Below are 21438 nucleotides of genomic sequence, written 5' to 3' on the forward strand. Positions count from 1 at the left end.
TGGATCTTGGGCTGCAGTGATTCACCCTCACAATGCCCCGAGAAGGGAATCTGATATCACTCTCCAATTTACTGACGGAAAAGCTGGGGTGTGGAAAGGTGAAGGATTTCCTTGGGGTCAGGCAGTGAGTCAGGCACAGAGCTGGTGTTGGAGCACCCACCCAACCCCAGCTCCTCAGGCTTGCCTGTGTCTAGACTTCTCCAAGCACCAGCTTTGATGCTGGTCTTATCACCATCTTTACCATGTCGTGATCAAAAAAACCCCAGAGACAAAGTACCATGCACTGCCCCCTGCCCACCCCCAGTGGGGAAGGCAATGGTAAAAGAATGTAATACTTGTGGGCTGAGATAAGAATAGTTTAATAATTGAAACAAAATAAAATGCACTACTACCAGTTATAACAATGACGATGAAGAAGAGAAAGATAGACAGTGAATCCCAAGAAAGGCATGTAATAAACAACACCTTTGCTCACCACCCACTGAGAGGTGTTTCCCAGCAGTCATCAGCCAATTCCCCCCAGTTTATGCACTGGGCATGGTGTTCTGTGGCATGGAATATCCATTTGGGCAGTTTGGATCAGCTCTCCTGGCCATGCCCCCTCTTGCTTTCTTGTGCCCCTGCTCCCTGCCAGAGCCTGGGAAACTGACCAGTGCTTGAGTTAGGGTAAACACTGCTGAGCAGCAGCTGAAACATCAGTGTGTTGTCAGCATTATTCTCAACTGAATCCAAGTCACTAGTAAGAAGGAAATTAATTATTCCAGCCAAAACCAAGACATACCATCAACCCTGGAACCTCGACGTCTCCCCTCCCTTCCCTATTTGTGAGGAAATGCCTGTATCCTCAACTTGTAACAGAGGGCCTCAGATGCTGGAGACAGAAGAAATGTTCCTACCTGCTTGGAGAACATCACAACCTCCCATGCTTTTTGCTCCTCACCTTTCTCCCTCTGGTCTGATGGCCCTGGCCTCACCACCAGGGAAGGATTGGGAGCTAGTTTAAAAAAATCTCAATAAAACTACACCACAGAACACAGCATCTACACACTGGTAGCCATGTGTTTTAGCTTGGGAAGAGCCAAAAGGGTAAAAAAACCCAACATACAGCCTAATTTCTGGCTGTGATTGCTTTGCTAAAGCATCAAGGTAAAAGGACGGGGCAGAACACAAAGGAGATGGGAGTGCAGGAGGAATTGAGGAGCCTCCATGGATCTGGTGATGTACTGCAAGATGATGAGGGGAGAGATATGGAGAGAAGGCTGAAAATAGGTGTCTTGAGCCCTCATTTGCCAATCCCAGCTGCAGCAAGCAAGCATGGGGCTGATGGAGCCCTCACTGTGGTTCAGAGGACCCCACTGATGCTGGCAGTCCCAGACTGGGCTTGAGCACAAAATAACGAGGGAAGTTTCCTGCCCCTGTAATTATGTTTGGACTTGAGTGTTTCCCTGTATTTGATTCCTCACACATTATTGCTTTCTTAGCCACATTCCTGACTGCTTCTCGTGTTGGCTGCAGTTTCTGTACAAAATAAAGGCCCATTCACCACTGTACTAAAAAGCTCTGGTTTTTCCACAGGAAAGTTGATGGTTAAATAACGGGAAGAGGAAAAGCTGGGCATCTGTGGCTTTGCAGAGAAGATGGGGGAACAAATCAAGGAAAGGGCTCCCTTTCAGTCCTGCACATTCAGCCCTGCAGCTCTGCATCAAGACCTGGTGAGTCAAGGAGCCCAGGGAATTTTTACTACTCACTTAACAAAAACCAGATGCCATGAGCTGCACATGTCCTGTTAGCAGTCCTCCCCTCAGATGGTACGGACTGGGACTGCTTTCATCCAGGCCATCTTGTGGAATAGTCCTAGAGTGATACAGGATGTTACTGACAATGAAAAGGCAGCAAGGGTTGTTTCCTGTGTGGCTTGGTGAGTCTTTGAGCTCCTCACTGAGGTCCTGTGATGGGGATTGCCTCTGCACTGGGAGCCCCATGTCTTTTCTTTACAGCTTTCATGGGGGACTGGGCTGCAAGGGCTCTCCCAAAGCTCTGGAACAGTGAGATAACTTTGTATTGGCACAAAAAAATTTGGACCAAAATGAAGATTTCCGTGGAAGGAGGCTTGGTCTTGTTCACAGTATCAGCTTCAGCTGGGTAACTGCTGGAGCTCAGGAGACCCTCAGACATAGCTATAGGAGTTCAAGCCCTCTGCCTCCCAGTTTTTCTGTCAAAGCACCTACAGCCTCTGAATCAGCACAGGAGCACACATCACTTTACCACCCTGAGAGAGCTTGGAGGGAAGTAAATCGGAATGCAGGGTACCACGCTCACACAAATGGGTAAGGCACTGCTCAGTCTATGCATTGAAGTGAAGTTGGACAAGAGCAGATATGGCCCTGCTTTTTAGCTGGTGATGAAAACAGCAGTGGCTTCAGCAGGACACATTTAATTCCTTCTTCTTATGAAGCTGCTGAATATTTTGCTCATCTATGCAAGCAATAAGGAAAATGAAAAAAAACCGCCCACGCTGTCTCGTGCTGAAAAGCAGGAAAAAAAAAGTTGGGTTTGAAGAGCGGGTGAAAGGGGTGTGGTTACCCAGGAGGTGTGTCAGGCATCGATGAACTTATTTATAAGCAAAGGCAGCCGTGCTGGAGAAGAAACTTTGCTGTGGCTTTGTCAGCTGCTGCTTTTCCCCTGACAGCACTTGAGAGCACCTCTCCTGCAATGGGGCGGCAAAAGGACATTCTTGCTACCATTGAGGAGCACCTGAGGATCAGAAACAAATTAGTGCGGCAAGCACTAGCTGAGTGCTTGGGGACGCTGATCCTGGTGGTGAGTGGGGGCTGTACTGAGGGGATGCTCTCTGTCCTGAGGGTTTGGGGGAAACTGTCCTGGTGAAGGGGCTGCCTTCCTGCCCAGGTTTGCATTGGGAATGAGCCCAGCTCTGGTGCAACCTGCTGCAGGGGGTCTGGAGGACAGTCCCTGTGCGCAGGCAAAAAAATTCATGCACATTGCTTAAGGGTGGACGTTGGGGTTTCTTGCAAAATGTGGGTTCTGAAGAGCTTGTTGGGTGTGTGGAAGCTTCTGTGTATCTGTGAAGTGCAGGGAACAAAACAGCTCTGTGTAAGCAGCAAGTGTTTTGCTAGAGATCATGCAGAACTTCCTTTCTGTCCGCCCTGGGATATTTTCTTGGCTCTGAAATACTGCAAGTGTTATCACCTGAGGAACTGAAAGAGTTTTTTTTTTTTTTTACTTAGCTTTCCCCATGCATCCCATCACGAAGAAGTAGCCAGAAGTTAAACAGTTGCAGTGTCCTTTTGCTGTCAGCCGCTGATTCCCCAGGGGCTTGTGAGTGGGGCTGCACGATACCATGGCAGCTCTGCGGACAGCCAGCTGGGACCTGGTGCTTGCTATCAGTCAGTGTGCTCTTCAGTGGCCAGTGGAGATAAAACTCTTCTGCCTGTTTTAGTGCTCAGTTTCCAAAGGGGTGGAATATAAGGCATAAAACAGGATAAATGTGTGTCTAATGCCTGAAGTTGCAAATGTTTTGAGTGGCTGCAATTGGCTTTAAAGCAGATATGAACAGCTAGGTGGGTTGTGTATGAGCTGTGTGGAGTAAATACTGGTGTAGAAATATCTGGTTTAGAGTGTCTGCATCTGAAAATGCAGGACTGCCCAGCTGGCCACAGGTTGGATGCAGGTATACTGAGGCAGAAATGAGTTGGAGTTCACACAGTGGATATCTGCAGGTACAGGTTCCTCTGAGGTGGTGTAAATCCAGAGCAATCCTGAAGGCTTCGGTGGAGTGGCTGTGGGTTTACACCTCTTTGTAACTGGTGGGGGAATTGCCTGGAGAGAAATCTAAGCATTGGAAGAGTTGAAAGCAGAGGAAGGCTTGATGAAGCACCTGGGGAACAACACGAAAAGACTGACACAATTATATGCTTTCATAAATAAGATTTTTTTTTTTTTTTTTTCGATCATGAAGAGAGGATTTTGGAATCTTCTACAGCAGCTTGGGGGACTCTGCTAAGACTGTAAATGTTACCAAAATGGTAAAATGTTACTACTCTTAAAAGAAAGCAGCTTTGTATGGTGTATGGCTTTATTGTCAGAGCGACCCAGCTTTGGTGATTTGCAAACAAGTCCTGTTGATTTTTCCAGGAAGGGTTGTTTGGAATTAAGGTGGGTAGAAGGTGATAGGAAAGTGATTAATAGTTAAAAGATTGCTGTCTATTAATCACAGATGTTGCTGCTGTTAGTCTCAGGATTGAAACAAGGTAAGTCTTGTAAGGAGGACTAGTGCCTCCTGATAGCAAAGCTAATATTGCTGAGAAACAAGAGAAGCCTTTAGCCATTTGGATCTGAGCTTTCAGAAGGGCTCATGATCCAAACCCCACTAGTCCATCCTCCGACTGTAACAGCTGGCACAACAGCGACTACTTTTCCTTACACCTTGCTTCTCCAGGCAGAGAGGAATTTGGATCTGCTCAGAGCTTGAGTAAGGGTTTGATCAAAATCATAAGCAGCCTCCAAAATGGCAGTGGTAATGGGCACCCATCAGCCACGCTGGACACTGCATTGGCAGAAGTGGGCAGCACATACCTTGTCCTCAGGAGCATCCAACCTGCTCTGTTTCAGTGTGTGTGTGTCAAAGTTTGCAGGCTGAGCCTTCATCATGTTCAGGAGTTCCTGAACTGGTTTTAGAGGCACACTCAACTCCACCTTGTAGGACTTGCAAACTTGCTTAGGATCTCCTGCAGCATCTCTGCAGTGGATGGAGCACTGTGGGCTTTCTGTGATCATGTGGGAGAAGGTGGGGTGGGCTTGTGGGAGAAAAGGGAAAGTCCCAAACTCACTGAATGCTCTTGCACGCTCAGAAGTTCAAAACAGGCTACACCAGAGGAGAATGGGTTCCAGGACTGCAAACTTGCAATATCCAAGCCAGTCAATCCCTTTCCAACTTCGTGCAGTCTCAGTCTATTCCTGGGAAGGAAAACTTGCAGTTTTTTTCTTTATTACCAACCTGATTCCTTTTCATCTTTTTATTATATCACCTACATGAAATAGAAAGGGTCTTGAAGGTGAATTCCTTCCCCTTTCAGTTGGCCTGGACAATTGTTTGAATTGGATTATCTCCCAGGATAGAAATTGTCATTTTGTACCTTGCAAAAGTCGCTGTTGCCCACCCTGCCAGCAGGTTGAACTGTGTGTGTGCATTTAGATGCATTGTACCCCAGTAAATATCTGTTTTGGGCTTCACAGTAAAATGCCTGAAGAAAGACCTGAATCCATGAAAATTTTCTTCATGGGAGATGGAGTTGACTAAACACAAATATGTTTGAACAGAATATTATCAGGGATTGATTTAAGGTTAGATATTGTTCACACTGAAATCAACTTCCTAAGCCTCAAGGGAGGGAGACGGTTTAAAGTTTGCAGCTTACTTTAAATTTCACTGTGTAATGTAAAACTTGTCCCACTGTGGATATTGGCACTGCTTCAGTTTCTTCCCTCCTCCCTTTCACTTGCATAATGACTGCAGCTCTCTTAAACTCTTCTAAGACAAAAGCTATTGCAGATCCCTACATAGTCTTGCTGCCTGTAAGAATGATCCTAGTGCTGGATTTTATTTTTCTCATTTTTTTAAAGAGATGGGGAAGGTGGAATCATAGAGCGGTTTGAACTGGAAAGGACTGTTAGAATAGTGCCTCTTTTTTTTTTAAGATGAGAAAAATAATCCAGCTAAGGCAGCCAAGCTCTGAAGAATGCCAAGGCGAGTTGCTGTCTACTTGTAAACCACTTTTGCTGTGCAGAGCACCTTGCATAACTTTTATTTAGTTTGTGGGTGGTGTCTCTATTGTTGCAAAAATAGTAATGCTGATTCTACATACATCTCCTTTGATACTTAAATTGGCATTTCCCCTCTTGAAAACTCACTTTCTGAGTAGCACTTTAAGCTTGAGTTTTATACCTGTGTTGGAAGCACCGCTTGCTGGCAATCGTTAAGCACTACAAACGCCAAAGGCATTTCCCCAGTCCCTTGCTGTTTGTGTTATTACTGTAGCAACCCACTAAACCCAGATTTCCATGGTGGGTCTCCGTGCCTCTCTTTAGGCTCGGTCTGTTTGCCTTGCTCTGCTAGCTGTAAATACCAAAGCTGGCTCTGTTTGTCTTTTACATTTGCAGAAGTAATGTGCCGATTATGACTGATTTCCAAGTGGGACTCACTGTGAATCACTGCTGTAGAGGCACAAAGAAAGAACAAAACAACTCCTAATTACTTCTCAATTGGTGCCGCCTTGGCTTTGTGGCGAGGTGGTAGCTTTTTGGGGTATAGACCGCAGAAACAAAAACGGCAAAGTGGTTTGGATGACTAAAGCAAGGGGAGCTTCGCCTCCTGAGATGACCCCAGCAAGGGGAGCCCCACTTAGGTGTTGGCAACTTAAAGCTGCTGCTCATCCCACAACTGGCTGGGGCAGCACAGTAGTTCCCACAGCTGCTGTTTGATTTGGGGTGGTTTGCTTAACGCCAGCTTGACACATTTGGAAAATGTAATTTTTTTAAAAAAAAATTTTTAACAGATCTTTTCTTGGTTAGTGCTTTGCGAGGCTGTAAAAGGGAGTGGAAATCCTTGCTGTGTGTGTTGAGTGTTGCTGACTCTTCCTTGCAACCAAAGGACCTGGTGGGTCCTGTGCTGCTGGGTATGGGGACATGGGAAGTGTCAGTGCTGCTGCTTTCCCTCAACCCTTCCACCAGAAGAGGCTGAAGCTCTTCACCAGCTGCCTGAAACTGTCCCTTCTTGCTGCCTCACTCCAGGAGCAGGACATTTCTCCTTCCTACAAACAGGACAGTTCGGGCACCAAGACTTTCCCTTGGTGGGAAGGCAGCTTTTCCCCGGGAGTGCCCAACCTTGTGGCCAAACCCCCAGATGCACTGATCTTTCTAATGGCTGAAACCTCTTCATCTGAACAATAGTAGGGGACATTTTCTCTGTGTGTGTGAACAACCTAAACCAGTGAATTTCCTCCCAAATGCCCAACTCTCCTGCTGAAGGTTGCTCAGGTTTCTTGAGCTGAGGGAGGCTCATGTCTCCAGCTTTGTGCAATGTTTTTTTGTAGCATGTGATGTATGTGGGGTGGGGTGTATGTGGGGTTTTGCTTAGAATCTCTCATCTCTCCAGCCCTGCAGCCCTGTCTTGGCTCTGGTTCAGTGGGTGGTGCACAAAGAGCTGTAACATAAGAGACCATCTGCTGCTGCCCTTCCTGCGGGGCTGCTTCTGTACAGGCTGTCTCCAGCTGTGCTGGACAGAAAACTGGGCTGTGGGGTCTAAGGTTTCTCCTTGCTTTGCAAATTGAGAATGATGACCAGCCTGGTTGTTTGAGAAATGCTTTGAGGAAAAGCATAAAGCATAGTGCTCCTTGCATTGTCTTTTTGTCTGATGGAGGCTATCCTGCCATGTGAGCTGTGGAGTTCAAGATCTCTGCATGCTGCTCCGTGCCTTCTCCCTATGAAGAGTGGTACCCTCTGTGTGTCCAAAACTTAAAATCATCCGTCAGGATCTCTGGGTCTCCTCCTTCAAAGCAGACTCATGGTTTGACTGAATCTTCTGGCATCTTCCCCATTAACCAGAGTACATCAAGGGCTGACCAGTCTTTCCCATCCAGCAGGGTGATTAGGTAGATTTATAGCAGGCTTCTTGCCTAATCCCTGGTTTATTTGCTGGCAGAAGAGCTGTAATTCAGGTAATTGCACTCCTCCTGGTTTATGCCAGCAAAGCTTTCCCACCTACATTTAGAGACCTGTCTGAAGTCGAAGACCAAATGCACTCAGGCCTTTTGTGTTGCACATTAAGGTGTAAAAAAGCACTGGCAAAGAAAGGAGGAGACAAGAAAGGAAAGAAACTCCTTTCCATATATGAGCTTCATACCTGGTACTCAGAACTCCTCTTGTGCAGAGGAGTTCTGAGCACCATGTATGAAGCTCATATATGAAGCAATTTTCCACAAGGTGTCTGTTTCCTCATGAGCTATTGCAACTTTTTAACCTCCATGGTTCTTTCCTACCAGTCCTTACTGGCTACTGGGCTTTCATATGTTCAGACACTGAGATTGAGACAGGTTGTTTTTATCTTGAGAGACAAAGCCAGCTGCTCTGTCTCCAAACATGCCCTGGGCACAGGGAGCTCAAGGTTTCCCAAGTGTGAGGTATCCTCTGCAATGGATACCTATTTTCTATTATTGTTTTTCCTATTTATTTGCTGGTTTTCCAATTATTTGCTGCTGCTTCTGGCTGGTACCTCCTTTGTACAGGGGTGTTCTTCTCCCCTCTGGAGTCTGGCAGCCCCGCCATTCCTGAACCTATTCCTGCAGAACAAGGATTTAGCCCTTTTTCACTGTGCAAGGAGTTGAATCACACCAGAGCAGTAAGAAGCCTTCCTGTTAGATTTGCTAGAGTCAGTAAGATAAAATTAGGGGGCAGGCTTCCATTAACCTGGTTAATGGCTGCATTGACTTCAATTCCTCGGAGAGCAGGTTTAACACATCGGAGTGATGCTTTATTGCAAGTATTTTATTAGCACTTTAAAACCACTTTTGAACTTGGCTTGTATTGTGGGTGTATAACAGTTGACTGCTGTACCTACTGTCATGGGAGGTGCTAACCTGGGTTTCTGTTGGCTTGATATTCTTCCAGAAGTGTTTTTTTTACACAAAACCAGAACCAAAATACACCCCCTCCCCGGCCCAAACTAAAGCCAAACAACAACAAAAAAAAAAAAGCAAACCAAAAACCCAACAAATGCAAATGAAAAACAAAACCACAAAACAAAATGCTGTAGGAGGCAGGTTATTAAAATCAAAGAATGGGGTGTGATCTCCCCTTAGGTGTGCACCACTGTCCCTGACTACAGTGATACAATATTGCCTAAGAACTCTTAAATACATTGCATGGACTAAAAAGACCGGGAAAAATTGTTGAATTGCCTTTATTTGACCTTCCTTGCCTTTCAACCCAAGCTAGATGCTACTGAACTGCACTCTGTGAACAGAGGACAAACAAAACCTAAAAAATGAAAGCTGAGGTTCTCTGGTCTCATCTGACCTGGGAAAAGAAACGGGAAGAAAAACTAGCAAAGAGCAGAAGTTAAAGTGGTGTGATTAAAAATTGTATTAGCTACTACCAGAACAAAGCTCTGTACCAACTCAAAAATCTGTGTCAAGGTACTTGCCACAAAAATCTGGGTGAGCGTGACTTGAACTGGCTCCTTAAAGTCAAATCCATGGAGGGATGTCATGCATGATGCTGTATTTGTGTGTTTAGTGGAGTCCACTGGTGCAGGATGGAATTGAACACATGCATATCAAAGTTCAAACCTGTCCCTAAGTATCACTGTGCTCTTTTTATCTGCTGAGGGTTAAGTTTTTCTACTGTTACGCTGAATGAAGCCAAATAGTGCTCACAGCTCATCTGATAAACAGTTGTAATGGTCCTGTGGAGTGGCTTCGGGGTGTTTTTGCATGGCCCATAGACTCCTTTCTGAGGAAAAGCTCAGAAAGCTACTGCCAGGTGTAGAATGGAGGAGAGGAGGATGGGGAATGACCTTCTGAGATAACCTCTTGAGAAATGGCAGACCTGGAATTCCTCCAGCTCAAGGGAAGACCTTTGTGGGTGATCAGGGAGGTGGAGGTGGGAAAATTTTACTCCGTGGTTTCTGCAACCAAAAGGTATGTGTGTAACGAGCCAACCACCATCCACCTGCAGAACTGCCAGTTCTTACAGAGTTAATAACACAAATACCTTCATCACTAGGGATCACCAGGGGGAAACTCCACCAAACTCAGGTTTTGTGGGCTTGTCCCCTGCCTGGTCAGAATAATGTGCTGTGTGGCCTTTGAGAGGCAAACACCATGGCCCTGAAATCTCTCCAAAGCCTGGTGGGGTTTGTTTAGGGAAAGGGAGAAACAGGATTCACCCTGGTTATTAGCCTGTATTTATTTGCTCAGTTGGAGCTGTGCTTCCCTTGGTGGTTTGGGCATAGCTGTTTCTGTTTGCTGCCAATAAACAAATCTTTTCTGCCTTTGTCTTGGAGTCTCCTCTGCCATGGTTTCCCAGCTCAGCGGGGACGTTGTAGGGGCTGTTCTGACTGCACCCAGTAGAGAGCGGTGCTGGCTACGCCTCCCTCACCAACGAGTTCAGCAGGTTCCTTTATTCTTTTTACACAAGGCCCTTGTGTTGGGCACCTGGTTCCTTGTCAAGAGGCACGTATTCACAGAGTGTCCACCTCATGAATCAGCCTGCAGCCTCCCTGGCTACTGCTTTCCAAGCAAGCTGAGTGCACCTTTTGCTTTGTTAGCAATTCTTTAGTTGTCAAGGGTATGGGAGGGGATGAGTTACATATGTTTTGTCTTTGCCTCTGATTTGGATCGTGTGTTGCTCAATGGGCATGTCCAGTGTTGGCTGAAGAATAGACAAGAGCAAACCTGGCCACCTTGGTGCCTGTTTGGTGGCTTATCCTGTAGGAGTTGATACCACATCTGTGGCAATTGAGTAATTCTGGGATGATGGAGTTCACGGAAGTAGAAAGTCTTTGTGAGGGCGTAGTTATGGGTATGTGGTCAGAAGAAGTAAGTCAAGCTTTGATCCCTGGATTTGACCATCTCATGAGCATGCTGTAATCTCTGTTCTAGTTTAAGGATCCTCTCAGTACCTGCCAATGTGGTAATTCCAAGTGATAATGCACCAAGGGTTAGTTCAGGTGGAGCCGGTGGGAGATACAAGCATACAGATGATCAGGTTTAGAGCTCTTTAAATTACATGTTGCATAGTGGAAAGACTTACCAAGATAGAAAGCCTGCAGCTGGATGAGTGATGAACTGAATTGCTGAGGGAAACTGGTTTGAGTTGTTAAGGGTGACCATAGGAATGAGGGCTTTTAGGTGCAGCTGGGAAGAGAAGGATTATCCAGTTAGAGTGACCATCTTTAAGCAAGACCTTCCTTAGCTACTAGGAAACAGTTTCATCACCCAAAATAAACAGCTTTTGTCTGCCAGAGTGTTCGGTTTGCTCCACCCCGATCTTGGACAGAAGGCCAAGACTGGCTGTGCTGGTGGACTCTCTTGAATATGGACTTTTCTTAATGGAACCTGGAAAGAGAACTCCATGAATGGCAGGCTGAATGTGGCCTTCTCCAGTCACAACTGTAGTTCCAGGCATTAAAAGAATTGTTGCCTACCAATCTACGTGCTACTGTGCCAAACAATTATTAGTTCTTTTAACACAATGGTTCCCAGATCCCTCATCAGCATAGCTGTGCTGTGAATATCTCAGAAAGGATGATATCTGGCTCATCCTTCTCACCTGGCATCTTAAAATTAGATGTTTGGACAAAGAAAGCCAGACTCCTGTAGATCCATCTTGCTTTTAATTTTAGCCCTGTTTTTAGTCCATCCTGCCAGGAGATAGATTTGTCTATGCCCTTTGTTCTTCCCTCCCATCTCTAGAGACAATGCATAGACACTTTGACCAAAGATAGCAGCTGTGGAGGCTTTGAGTCGTGAATGGACTATGATGTCCCGTGAAGGTGTAAGGAGAGCAATTGCAGGCATTGCTCAGCAGCTGGTCCTGATGTGAAACAGAGAGGGTAATTTCAATCTCTTTTTCTCCTCCTAGCTCTTTGGCTGTGGCTCTGTTGCGCAGATCATTCTCAGCAGAGGGACTCATGGAGGTTTCCTGACTGTCAACCTGGCCTTCGGCTTTGCTGTAACGCTCGGCATTTTGATCGCAGGACAGGTGTCAGGTACGTGTGGCTCCATGCAGGCTGAGTTTCACTTGTGTCAGTTGTTGTGCAGGCCTGCTTTTCCTGTGTGGCACTGGTATGGAAGCTAGTGCCCCTGGCACAACTCTAGGACCTACATCCTGCCCATAAGAGTACACTAACCACCACCTTCTCTGCAGGCGGACACCTGAACCCAGCTGTCACTTTTGCCATGTGCTTACTGGCCCGGGAGCCCTGGATCAAGCTACCAATTTATGCCCTTGCACAAACCCTGGGGGCTTTCCTTGGAGCTGGCATAGTCTTTGGGCTGTACTATGGTAAGTGTGGAAACCCTGTGTCTTTTTTGAGGTGAGACTACTGTGTTTGGGACTCACTGCAGGGAGGGAGGTTTCTGCATCAGACAGGAGCACTTGCAGTGCAGTATTCCAAGAGACCTCCTTACTGTGTTTGTGGGATGGCTTTCCCATTCTCATGATGATGGGTTCAAGCCTCCTCAAAGAAATCTGAAGGCCACCCAGCATTGTCAAAGTGCAAGTCTTTGCCCTTGAGTACAGAACACTGAACCTCTGGATGGGCTCTTTTGTATTTACTGGTCTTCCAGAAAAGTCAATGAAGCACTAGCTGTGATGAAGGTTTTATGTCTGTTCACTGTTCCAGAACCATTTTTTTCATTCTCGGCTCAAAAAATGAAGTCTTCACTGTGATGTCAAATGCATTGTCTTGTGTTAGCTTCCAGATAATATGACTTCTAGCAGATTTTGCTGCTTTTATCAGAGTGATTCCATACCTTGGAAAGCACCTTACAAATCCAGTTCCTCATGCCTCTATTTCTCCTGTGTGCTTTTCATCATCATAGGGAGATCTTCAGTAGGCAAGAACTGAATTTTTATGCTGGGTCTTGCTGTTCCTCTAATATCAAGTGTGACATTTAGACTCAGACTTTGCCTCCTGATTGTTTCTGGCAATAGGAGTGATGTTCCCTGTAGCTGAGTGGAGCATCTGGGTCACTGTTATTTCCAGCTGGAGGAGGAAGCTGCCACTCCAGCACTGCCTGGAACTACTTTTCACTTTAGGAAGAAGCAAGGAGACCTACCTTCCTCTCAGTAAACATCAGGGCAACTGTTCAACACCAATTACTTTTCCTGTTTGTGGATTGAGGCCTCCTCTTCAGAAGGGGTTTAACCCCATTTTAGCTACCTAACCCATGGAAAAGCTACATTTAGAGGTGTCTGGTTTTGTTTCCACACACCATGAAGGAAAGCTAGACCGTCCTAAGTTAGTTATCCAGCTTCTACACAGTGGTAGGCAAGGCACTGGTGGCCCTAAAGACAACCTTGGGGGTTATAACTAAGAACAGTGAAAGAACAGCCCAAATTCTGTTTGCTGATCTGTATCACTATGTCATGTTTTCACACCAAGACTGGTACCACAGGCGTTTGGTTACCTTTGGGAGAGAGTTGAAGTCACCTTAGTGTTTGCTTCTTGACTCTCTTTCTTAATGCCTGGCAAATAATTATTAGGAACAGGGATTAATGCCATCTGCTTCTGAGCCTGACTGGTTAAAAATCTGTGGTGGATAATGCCCTAAGTTTTCCAAATAAGTGTTTGCTCTACAGCAAATGATTTTTTTTTTCTCCTTCTCTACCTCTAGATGCTATCTGGGCTTTTGACAATAACCAGCTCACTGTTATAGGAAAGAATGCCACTGCTGGTATTTTTGCCACCTACCCATCTGAGCATCTGAATGTTGTGAATGGCTTCTTTGACCAGGTAAGAGGGTGCTGGGAGGATGAAAATGCATTTGAAGAGGAGCCTTTTGGGTGGGTCTAGGCCTCACCTTTAGTTAGAAAATGAATTGCAATTTAAAGATAAGATATCCAGAAAGGTTTTTTGGAGTTGACACAGGGATCTCCACTAGCCCATGGGAAGAGCAGGGCCAGAAAGTACCTTACAGCCAGAAGGCTTGTGCCAAAGCATTAACAAGTGTTACAACACTGTTCAGGACACCAGAGAAAAGAATGCAATTTGTCATAGTCCCTGAAGAGCCATAGTGTGAGGAATAATAGCTCTTCCTCACTCTCACTCTGGTACGGTGGTTGTGGCACAATCCAGAGGTTGGCTGGGTATGGGGTGGTGGTTGCTGTTGAATGTGACTGTCTCCTAAACTTGCCATCAACCACAAAAGGGACAGCTTCTACCCAGCCACGGTATGTGAGAAGGAGGTTTAGGAAGATGTTTCCAGCTTTTCTGGCTGCCTAAAGAGCTATTCATAACACTTCTGGGGTAGGGAGAAAGGTGTGAGTTTGATTGAGGTTCTGGGCTGACATAATCTCAAGAGAGGAGCACACTCCACTCTTTTATTCCTATGGCTGCTGTGGTCTGATAGTGTCATGTGATGACTTGATGCACCTCTTCCTTTTAAGAGAATTACATCCCAGAGGAGTTAAATAACTTGGTTAGAAGACTAATCTGGATTAAATTCTTGTTTTCCTGCCCCATCCCTCTCCAGTTCATTGGCACTGCCTCCCTGATCGTTTGTGTCTTGGCGATTGTTGATCCCTACAACAACCCCGTCCCCACCGGGCTGGAGGCTTTCACAGTTGGATTTGTTGTCCTTGTTATTGGAACCTCCATGGGCTTCAACTCTGGCTACGCTGTCAACCCTGCCAGGGACTTTGGGCCTCGACTCTTCACAGCCATTGCTGGCTGGGGCATGGAAGTGTTCCGGTAAGTGCTTGATGACAAAAACCTTGAGCATCAAGGGGAAAGAAATTATGAATCCAAATAGTTGGTAACTCTGGCACTATAAAGAGTCTTGGCAGCCACAAGGTATCTTTAGATTGCCTAAATGTTGCTAAAAGACTCTGTCTGCTTTTCGGCTTCTTAAGACATTGTGGAAGCTGGGCAACTTCCAGTGGTGAGAGCAAATTACATAACTTTGCTATCAAAGAGGAAATCTAGGAGCATCCATGAGAATTTCAGTTGTGCCTTGAACATGAGCACATCATGATTTTTAAATGGCAGAAAATGAGAAGTGTTTGTTATTTTTGGAGACAATTAAGAGAGCCATGTTATCAAGGGTTTCTTTCCTGCAAGCAGTGGGAGGCAATGGAAGGTGCCTAGTGTAGGCACAACAAATGCTTCTCTCCTTTCATGGTGGAGAGACACTTGGAATTCCTGAAAGTAGCTGTTCTGAATTGCTTGTCACTGGGATTTAAAGCATTTGTTTGTGTGTGTGTGGCAACGTTTGCCTTGGAATCCCTGCAGGCGTGCAGGTGCTGCTGTCCTGTGCAAGTGGGTGGTGATGGCTGCAGAGGGTCAGGTCTTGCATGCCTCCAGATCCAAGTGCAAATTTCCCAACACTTAGGCTGCTCTTCTTACCTTGTGCTCTTTCTTTTTGTTTTCCAGGGTTGGTAAGCCGTCCCACTGGTGGTGGGTTCCAGTTGTGGCTCCTTTCCTTGGGGCAGTCGCGGGAGTGATTGTCTATCAGCTGACGATTGGATGTCACGATGAGCCTTCTCCACCTGCCTCCGAGCAGGAAACAGTCAAGCTGGCTAACGTGAAGCACAAGGAGAGGGTCTGAGGAAGCTGCCACCCAGATCTGGCAGGTATTCATTACTCAGGACTGCAGCTGGCAAAAAGAAGTTAAGAAGAGCTTCAAGAACAACAGCAAGAGTTTTTTAGCTGTCTAGTAATTTTTTTTTTTCTTTTGTATACCCCTGAAACATTTGCTTTTGACATTTCCCTGTGAGCCTTCCTCCAAATGCAGTATCATGTAATCTTTTCCTAATAGAAGGGGATTGAGGACTGTAGGAGTCAGGAGAGAAGTGGGCACTGCTGTCCAACACAAATTGGGTGTTCAGGAATTTGAAGCTCTTTTGAGGTATGTTGCTGACATTGCCTGTGACCTTGGCAAACTGCTTCCCTTCAAACCTGCGTTCCAATCTGTAGAATGGGGATCATGCAAAACTTAAATTGTTTTGCTGGCATGGATTGGAACCTCCTACATCCTGGAGGAAATTTGCTTGTGATTCTGTGGATCAGATTCTGCTTGATGTTGCTCTAAAGTCAGTACCTTGACACCAGGAATTAACTAGTCTAGAGGATTTTTATTAGTCAAACTTTCATATCTCTTATGAATTCCTAGATATTGTATCAGTCAGCTGATCCATAATCTGAGTGCAGAGTGTAAGAATGCATTGGATTTTCATTTAATACTAAGAAAAAATGTTTACAAACAAGCACATCCTGGTGTTACAATAAAAAATTTTAGTATTGCCATCTCATAGAAGATCACATGTAGGAAATCCTTATTCTAACCAGGGCTAACCTAGACAGAAAGTTTGGCTCCCAGAAGCAGCTTTTCTAATTAATCAGCTTTGTATATAAACTGCAAGCAGCTAATAGCCAAGATCCAGTGGAAACACAGTGTTGCTTAAGTTGTGTGTGTTCACGTAAATTTTACAGTGGTGTTGTTGGGGGTTTATTTTTGTTGTTTTTTTTTTAGTAGATTTATATATAAATATACTCCTTAAAGCTGTTACTAAATACCCAGGTTGGGATGAGTTCATGTAGAGATGTACGGGAACTGCCAATTCTCTATCAGCTTTGAGATAATTTTGGGTTTTCCTGGGATGGTCTTGGATTATGGAATTGGGGTTTGTGGAGCACCTCCTTTTCTACCTTGCAGAATAACTGGGATATCCCTGGTACTCATGGCTGAGGGACTGAGGTCAGGCACCTCCTGTACTAGCAGTACTGGCATCTCAGGGGATCTCTGGCTCTCCCAACGCCATATTATTACAAAATATTTGAAAAAAAACCATTATTGGTTGTGAAAGAATTTGTAAGTCCCATGCATTAGAGAAACTTGTTCAAAGCCTGTTTCTTTAATATGTGAATTCATTAAAAAATGTATCTTTATACACTTTCCAGTCACTAAAAGGATGTATTCTTTTTTTTTCAAAAGGAAAAAAATAAAAGGTCAATACCCACACTGTAAAATGCTAGTGTTGATTGTATTTTTAAGCAGCTGTCAAGAAACTTCACCATGAAAAGGAAGTCATCTATAGCAATAGCTTCCTCAAGCCCTTTTCCTCTTCAGCCTGAGCAAAGGGCAATTAACCCTTTCAGTACATCTACATACTCCACTTGTGTTTTATGCCTTTCCCTTTCTGGGTGTGATTTTGAGGCATGTGGAGGAGATGGGGTAGCTGTGCTCAGTATGCTGACCATAGTATGGGCTGGGGGTGAGATTGTCCTGCTGTCAGGCACCTTATTCTTAAGGCAAAAAAAACAACTGGGTAAGTATTTGTCCTTCACCCTTTGTGCAATTTAGATTCCCTTACTCTTTTTTCACTTAACATAGTTCTGAATGCAGAATCCTACTCTGCCTTCAACTACTGTCCAGCCCCATCTAGCATATATTACACAAACCAACTTTGTTTTTCTATAGCTGTGCCAGGCAAGGAAAAGTACCACAGACCTGAACACAGTGCTCACAGAATTAGACAAACAACTTACCTATAAATAAAATTCTTGTTGCTCTTTGGCTGGCGTGTGTATTGCTGTAGTTTTCCTGTATTAATTGTGCTGCCTTAAAATAACTCATCACTTCCCACATGATGCCATACTGAAGAATTCAGTGAGGTCTGGATGAATGTGGTTTCCGACAATTCACCAGCTAGGAATCAAATGGCTTTTGGAAAGAAATTTCCCAGGTTTGTTTGATTTACTCTATGTGCAGACAGCACATTGTTTTTTTCATTTCTATAATGAAAGTTTATCCCTCAAACTCTATGTAGCAGCTGTGTATATTGCTGTGATCAACTAACATAGCTGCAAAATTCAATTCTCATTTCTCTTCAGGTCTGTCTCTTTTTCTACTCTTCCACCACTTTGTATCTCAATCTTGATCAATACATGAAAGTCCTGGCTGCAGATCTTAAGGCTTTTGATTCAAAGTGTAGTGTGGGTTCTGGTTTGTTTGTTTTTTTTCCCTTTGTTTGTGGGTTTTGTTGTTGTTGTTACATTGCTTACCAGATTACTCTTGCTTTTGCCTGGCATGTAGTAATCAACTTTTACTATATCCCTGCCTTACTCATGCATCAATGATGCATTATTTCCTTTATTAAAATGGCAATAAAGCGTCATATCAGTTTCAAGTTAAATTTTCTGGTTTAACCAGTGTGTTAAGCTTTGGCTTTGCTCTTGGAGAAGCACCAAGCATTGCTGAGTAGATCTATCAACATGAGAAAAAGGGGAGGCAGTGGATGGGGAGCTAAGGAGAACCCAGCTCCCAGAAGGGTCTGGTCCATAGGAGACATGATTCTGTCTTTGCTAGTCCATGTAAGGAGGGCAGTGCACAGCACAGTTTGACACACCAGATTTCAAGTGCTCCAGAAGTGTTATTAAACTGTGGGGAAGGAAAGGTGTTTTCCCTGGCAGCAAACACTCTTAAATTGTTGCAAGTTGTGGTTCTGCTTGTTTTCAGTTTAGCTGCCTTGAAAGACCTTCTGGGTGTTATTCACCTGGCAGACCCATGCAAATCCAAACAGTTTTCTTTTTTTTTTTTCCATCCATACCTAAATTTCAAAGGCAATGAATCACACTGTAGTGCCTCACTGGAGAGGTAAAACTCATCCAGCAAAATAAAGTTATCTGGGTTTTAGGTCAGATGAACTCCAGCTGTCAAGCTATTGAAGTTTGCTTTGTAGGAAGAAATAAATCTACAATTTAAACTATTCATGCTTGACAGGGAGAGTAATTTGTTGTTGGAACAAAATGCTAAAAGGTGTTTTGGATTCTCTATTGTGTGAGGTTTTCAAATTAAGACTGGCTGTCTTGCAAGAAGTTCTTTCAGTTAAACTGCAAACTCCAAGTCTCGCTGGAGGAAATTCCCAGACCTCTCCATTTCAGGAGGTCAAGTTGACAGGATTTGTCACTTCTGACCTTAAAACTTATGGAATTTAAAATGCAAGATGAAAGTGGCCATATATTGAGTTCCTCTAGGTTCTTGTCTTGTCTAAGATTATTGCTGCAGGTGCTTTGACATTTTTGGTATATCTTGGGAAGCTCTTCCCTGTCTGTTTGCTCTATTCCATCTGTAAAATGGCAGCAGCAGTGCTGATTTCTTTCAAACCCTGCTCTGTTCACCTTGTGGGAGCATGAACAAAGGCTGTTTGGCATTGCAGTGTGGATGAGAGAATAGTTTCCCTTTCTGCAGCCCTTTCATCTAAAACTGAGTTTCAGCTCTCCATTTGGCAGTGGTGCCTGCTGGGGATGCAGGAGCTGGTTGCATTTGCTGAGCAGCTCCAGACAGGTCTGGTGGGGCTGTACCAGGGCAGGTTTCCACATGTACTCAAAGCAGATGAGCATTGACAGATCATCTGCTTACTGTCTTTCCCTCTCCTCGTCACCTACACCTCGGTGAAGAAAATAAGTAAATGGGAGGAAGACAACAAGGAGAATGTGCTCTCAGGCTAAAGATTTCTAAAGCTATAAGAGGACTTCTGAAACTATGAGAAATATGCTGCCTGAGATGGTGGTTTTGTTGGTTGCACTATCACTGATTGCCTTAGCGCTTTTCAGGGAATGTGCCCAGTTCCCATTTACTACAGCTCCTGCTTTCCCTCCTCCCCACGTGCAGTCTATTAATTTCTGCTGCTGCCCAGGACCCAGCTTAATGAAACCTTTTGGGATCTGAGAAACTTTGTCTAAAATGTCCATCACTCCTCTACACTTCGTCTCAAATGAAAGTGTCTTTGACTTTTTTTTCTTGCTTGCATAAACTTAGAGCACAAGCACATCTCATCTGTGTCTCAGTCCATGCGTCTGGCCCAGGCCAGCTGGCTCGCAGGACCTGCATGGCTGTGTGACACCTGGCTTTGCAGCTGGTGGCATAAGAGGGAACAGGCTCCCTTTGAATGAAGGTAACCACCCTGGCCCAAGGGCCTGGGCTTTGGGATGAGACCTTCCTCCTGCCTCCAGGACAGCTAAGAACATCTTACCTGCTGGCTCTGCTTTCCCAGCAGCCAGTGTCGTGCATTTCCACAACAGCTACTTGGGTATTGGGATATGGTCCCTCTCATGTGGTACTCTGGTGAGGGCAAAAAATCTGCAATATAGATGTAAGATGTGAGACTCAAGTATAACTCATTAGACATTAGAACTTTCAGAGTGCTCCCATTTAATAAACACCTCCGGGAGGGAAAACACCTCCCTGAGTCCTGTAACATTCATCACATAGAGTGTGTATATAATGCCCAAGAAAAGGGTGGGATAGAGATAGTTTGGGCTCTGGTCAGGTCTTGTCCTAAAAACCCTTTTGCTCCTTGAAAAGTACTGTGTATAGAACAGCTATATATCTGTGAACAGGATCTACTCTCATCCAGTTTGGGACATTCTGCATTTACCCACTTCTCAGTGTCTGAACTCCACTAGCTCTTTAAATTCATCACTGTCCCTGGTGGAAACATGAGATAAGAGAGTCTCCTCTATCTCTGAGCCACAGGGCCACAAAGTGACACAGTGCCAGAGCTCTCTCTGTGTCTGTTTCTTTTACAGCACTCCAAGTGCTGAGCAGACATCAGACGCTGCAGGCCAGCCCTGTGCCTACCCTGATGAACAGCCAAGCTTAAGAAACATGCCACAGGGAAGAACATTCCTGATACTGGGATGATGGTTGTCCTTCCAGACAGAGGAGAGAGATGATGGTGTGTCCAGACTCCACACAAGAATGGTGGAACACTGAGAAGACTTTGGCGCTGTCTCTGGGGACCTAAGGGTTTAAGGGTGACTGGGTAAGAATGTTCAAAAACCCACCAGAGAAGGAAAGTGCAGAAGCTCTCTCAGCTCTGCAGCATGAAACAAGCACAGTGCAAGAGGGACAAAGAGCAGCTGAGAGAAGTCTGGAAGCCCATGACTCTGCTCCAGCTGGCAAGTGACAACAGGAACTTCCCCTGAGACAGCCTGGAAAGGAGAACTGAATTTCTTCATTGTCTGTGCTGACTATGGGCTCAAACTCAGATGCCTAGGTGCAGGGGTCAGGAACTATTTGAGATGCCATGGGTCATCCTGCCTGGCTCTAGCTGCTACTCCAGAGGGCCTGAGATCTCCTGCAGGTCCCATGTCACGTGTCCAAACCCCATGCAGATAGCTTTAAGAGTCCTATGTGTGTGCAACTGGGTCAATTCCTGGAGATGACTGAACTGGCGTGGAATTCCCCCCTGGAAACTATGGCCTGGGCAGAGGAAAAACTCAACAAATCTCCACAGTTCCACTGCCTCTGTGGTAGTGCAACCATTTCCACAGAGGCATAGGAGTGGCACAGGGAACAGATGAAAGGTCTCCCTGCCCCTCCACCCAGTCACCAGCAGCAGCCACTTACACCTCCCTACCCTCTTTAGGAATGCTTCAATAGGGAGCAGCAAAAACCACACGGATGAGCCATCTTTGAGCTCCCAAACACTCTTGGTTTGGTTTGTGACAGCCTTCATTGAAACCAGCTCTCTTGAGGAGCTGGAGTAATGCTGCATTTACATAGTTACTGAAAGTAATTAATTTCATTTATATGGGGAGGGGCAATCTCATTCCCTATCCCAAGGAGAAACACTGATGTTGTCTCATAATTAATACTTATTTTTTTCTAATTTTCTTGCCAGAAGACAACTTTC

At 45.1% G+C, this 21438-nt stretch overlaps 1 protein-coding gene across 1 annotated transcript; it reads left to right on the forward strand.

The window, feature by feature from the left end:
• The first annotated feature begins 2624 nt into the window (after positions 1–2624).
• AQP3 (aquaporin 3 (Gill blood group)) lies at positions 2625–16768 on the forward strand. Its single transcript, XM_059873475.1, has 6 exons — positions 2625–2820; positions 11659–11785; positions 11944–12081; positions 13416–13534; positions 14274–14491; positions 15173–16768. The coding sequence occupies exons 1-6, from the start codon at positions 2713–2715 to the stop codon at positions 15345–15347; spliced, it is 885 nt and encodes a 294-aa protein (XP_059729458.1). The 5' UTR covers positions 2625–2712; the 3' UTR covers positions 15348–16768.
• Positions 16769–21438: the final 4670 nt, after the last annotated feature.

The sequence above is a fragment of the Haemorhous mexicanus genome, chromosome Z (genome assembly GCF_027477595.1).
Source record: "Haemorhous mexicanus isolate bHaeMex1 chromosome Z, bHaeMex1.pri, whole genome shotgun sequence".
NCBI classification, from domain to species: domain Eukaryota; kingdom Metazoa; phylum Chordata; class Aves; order Passeriformes; family Fringillidae; genus Haemorhous; species Haemorhous mexicanus.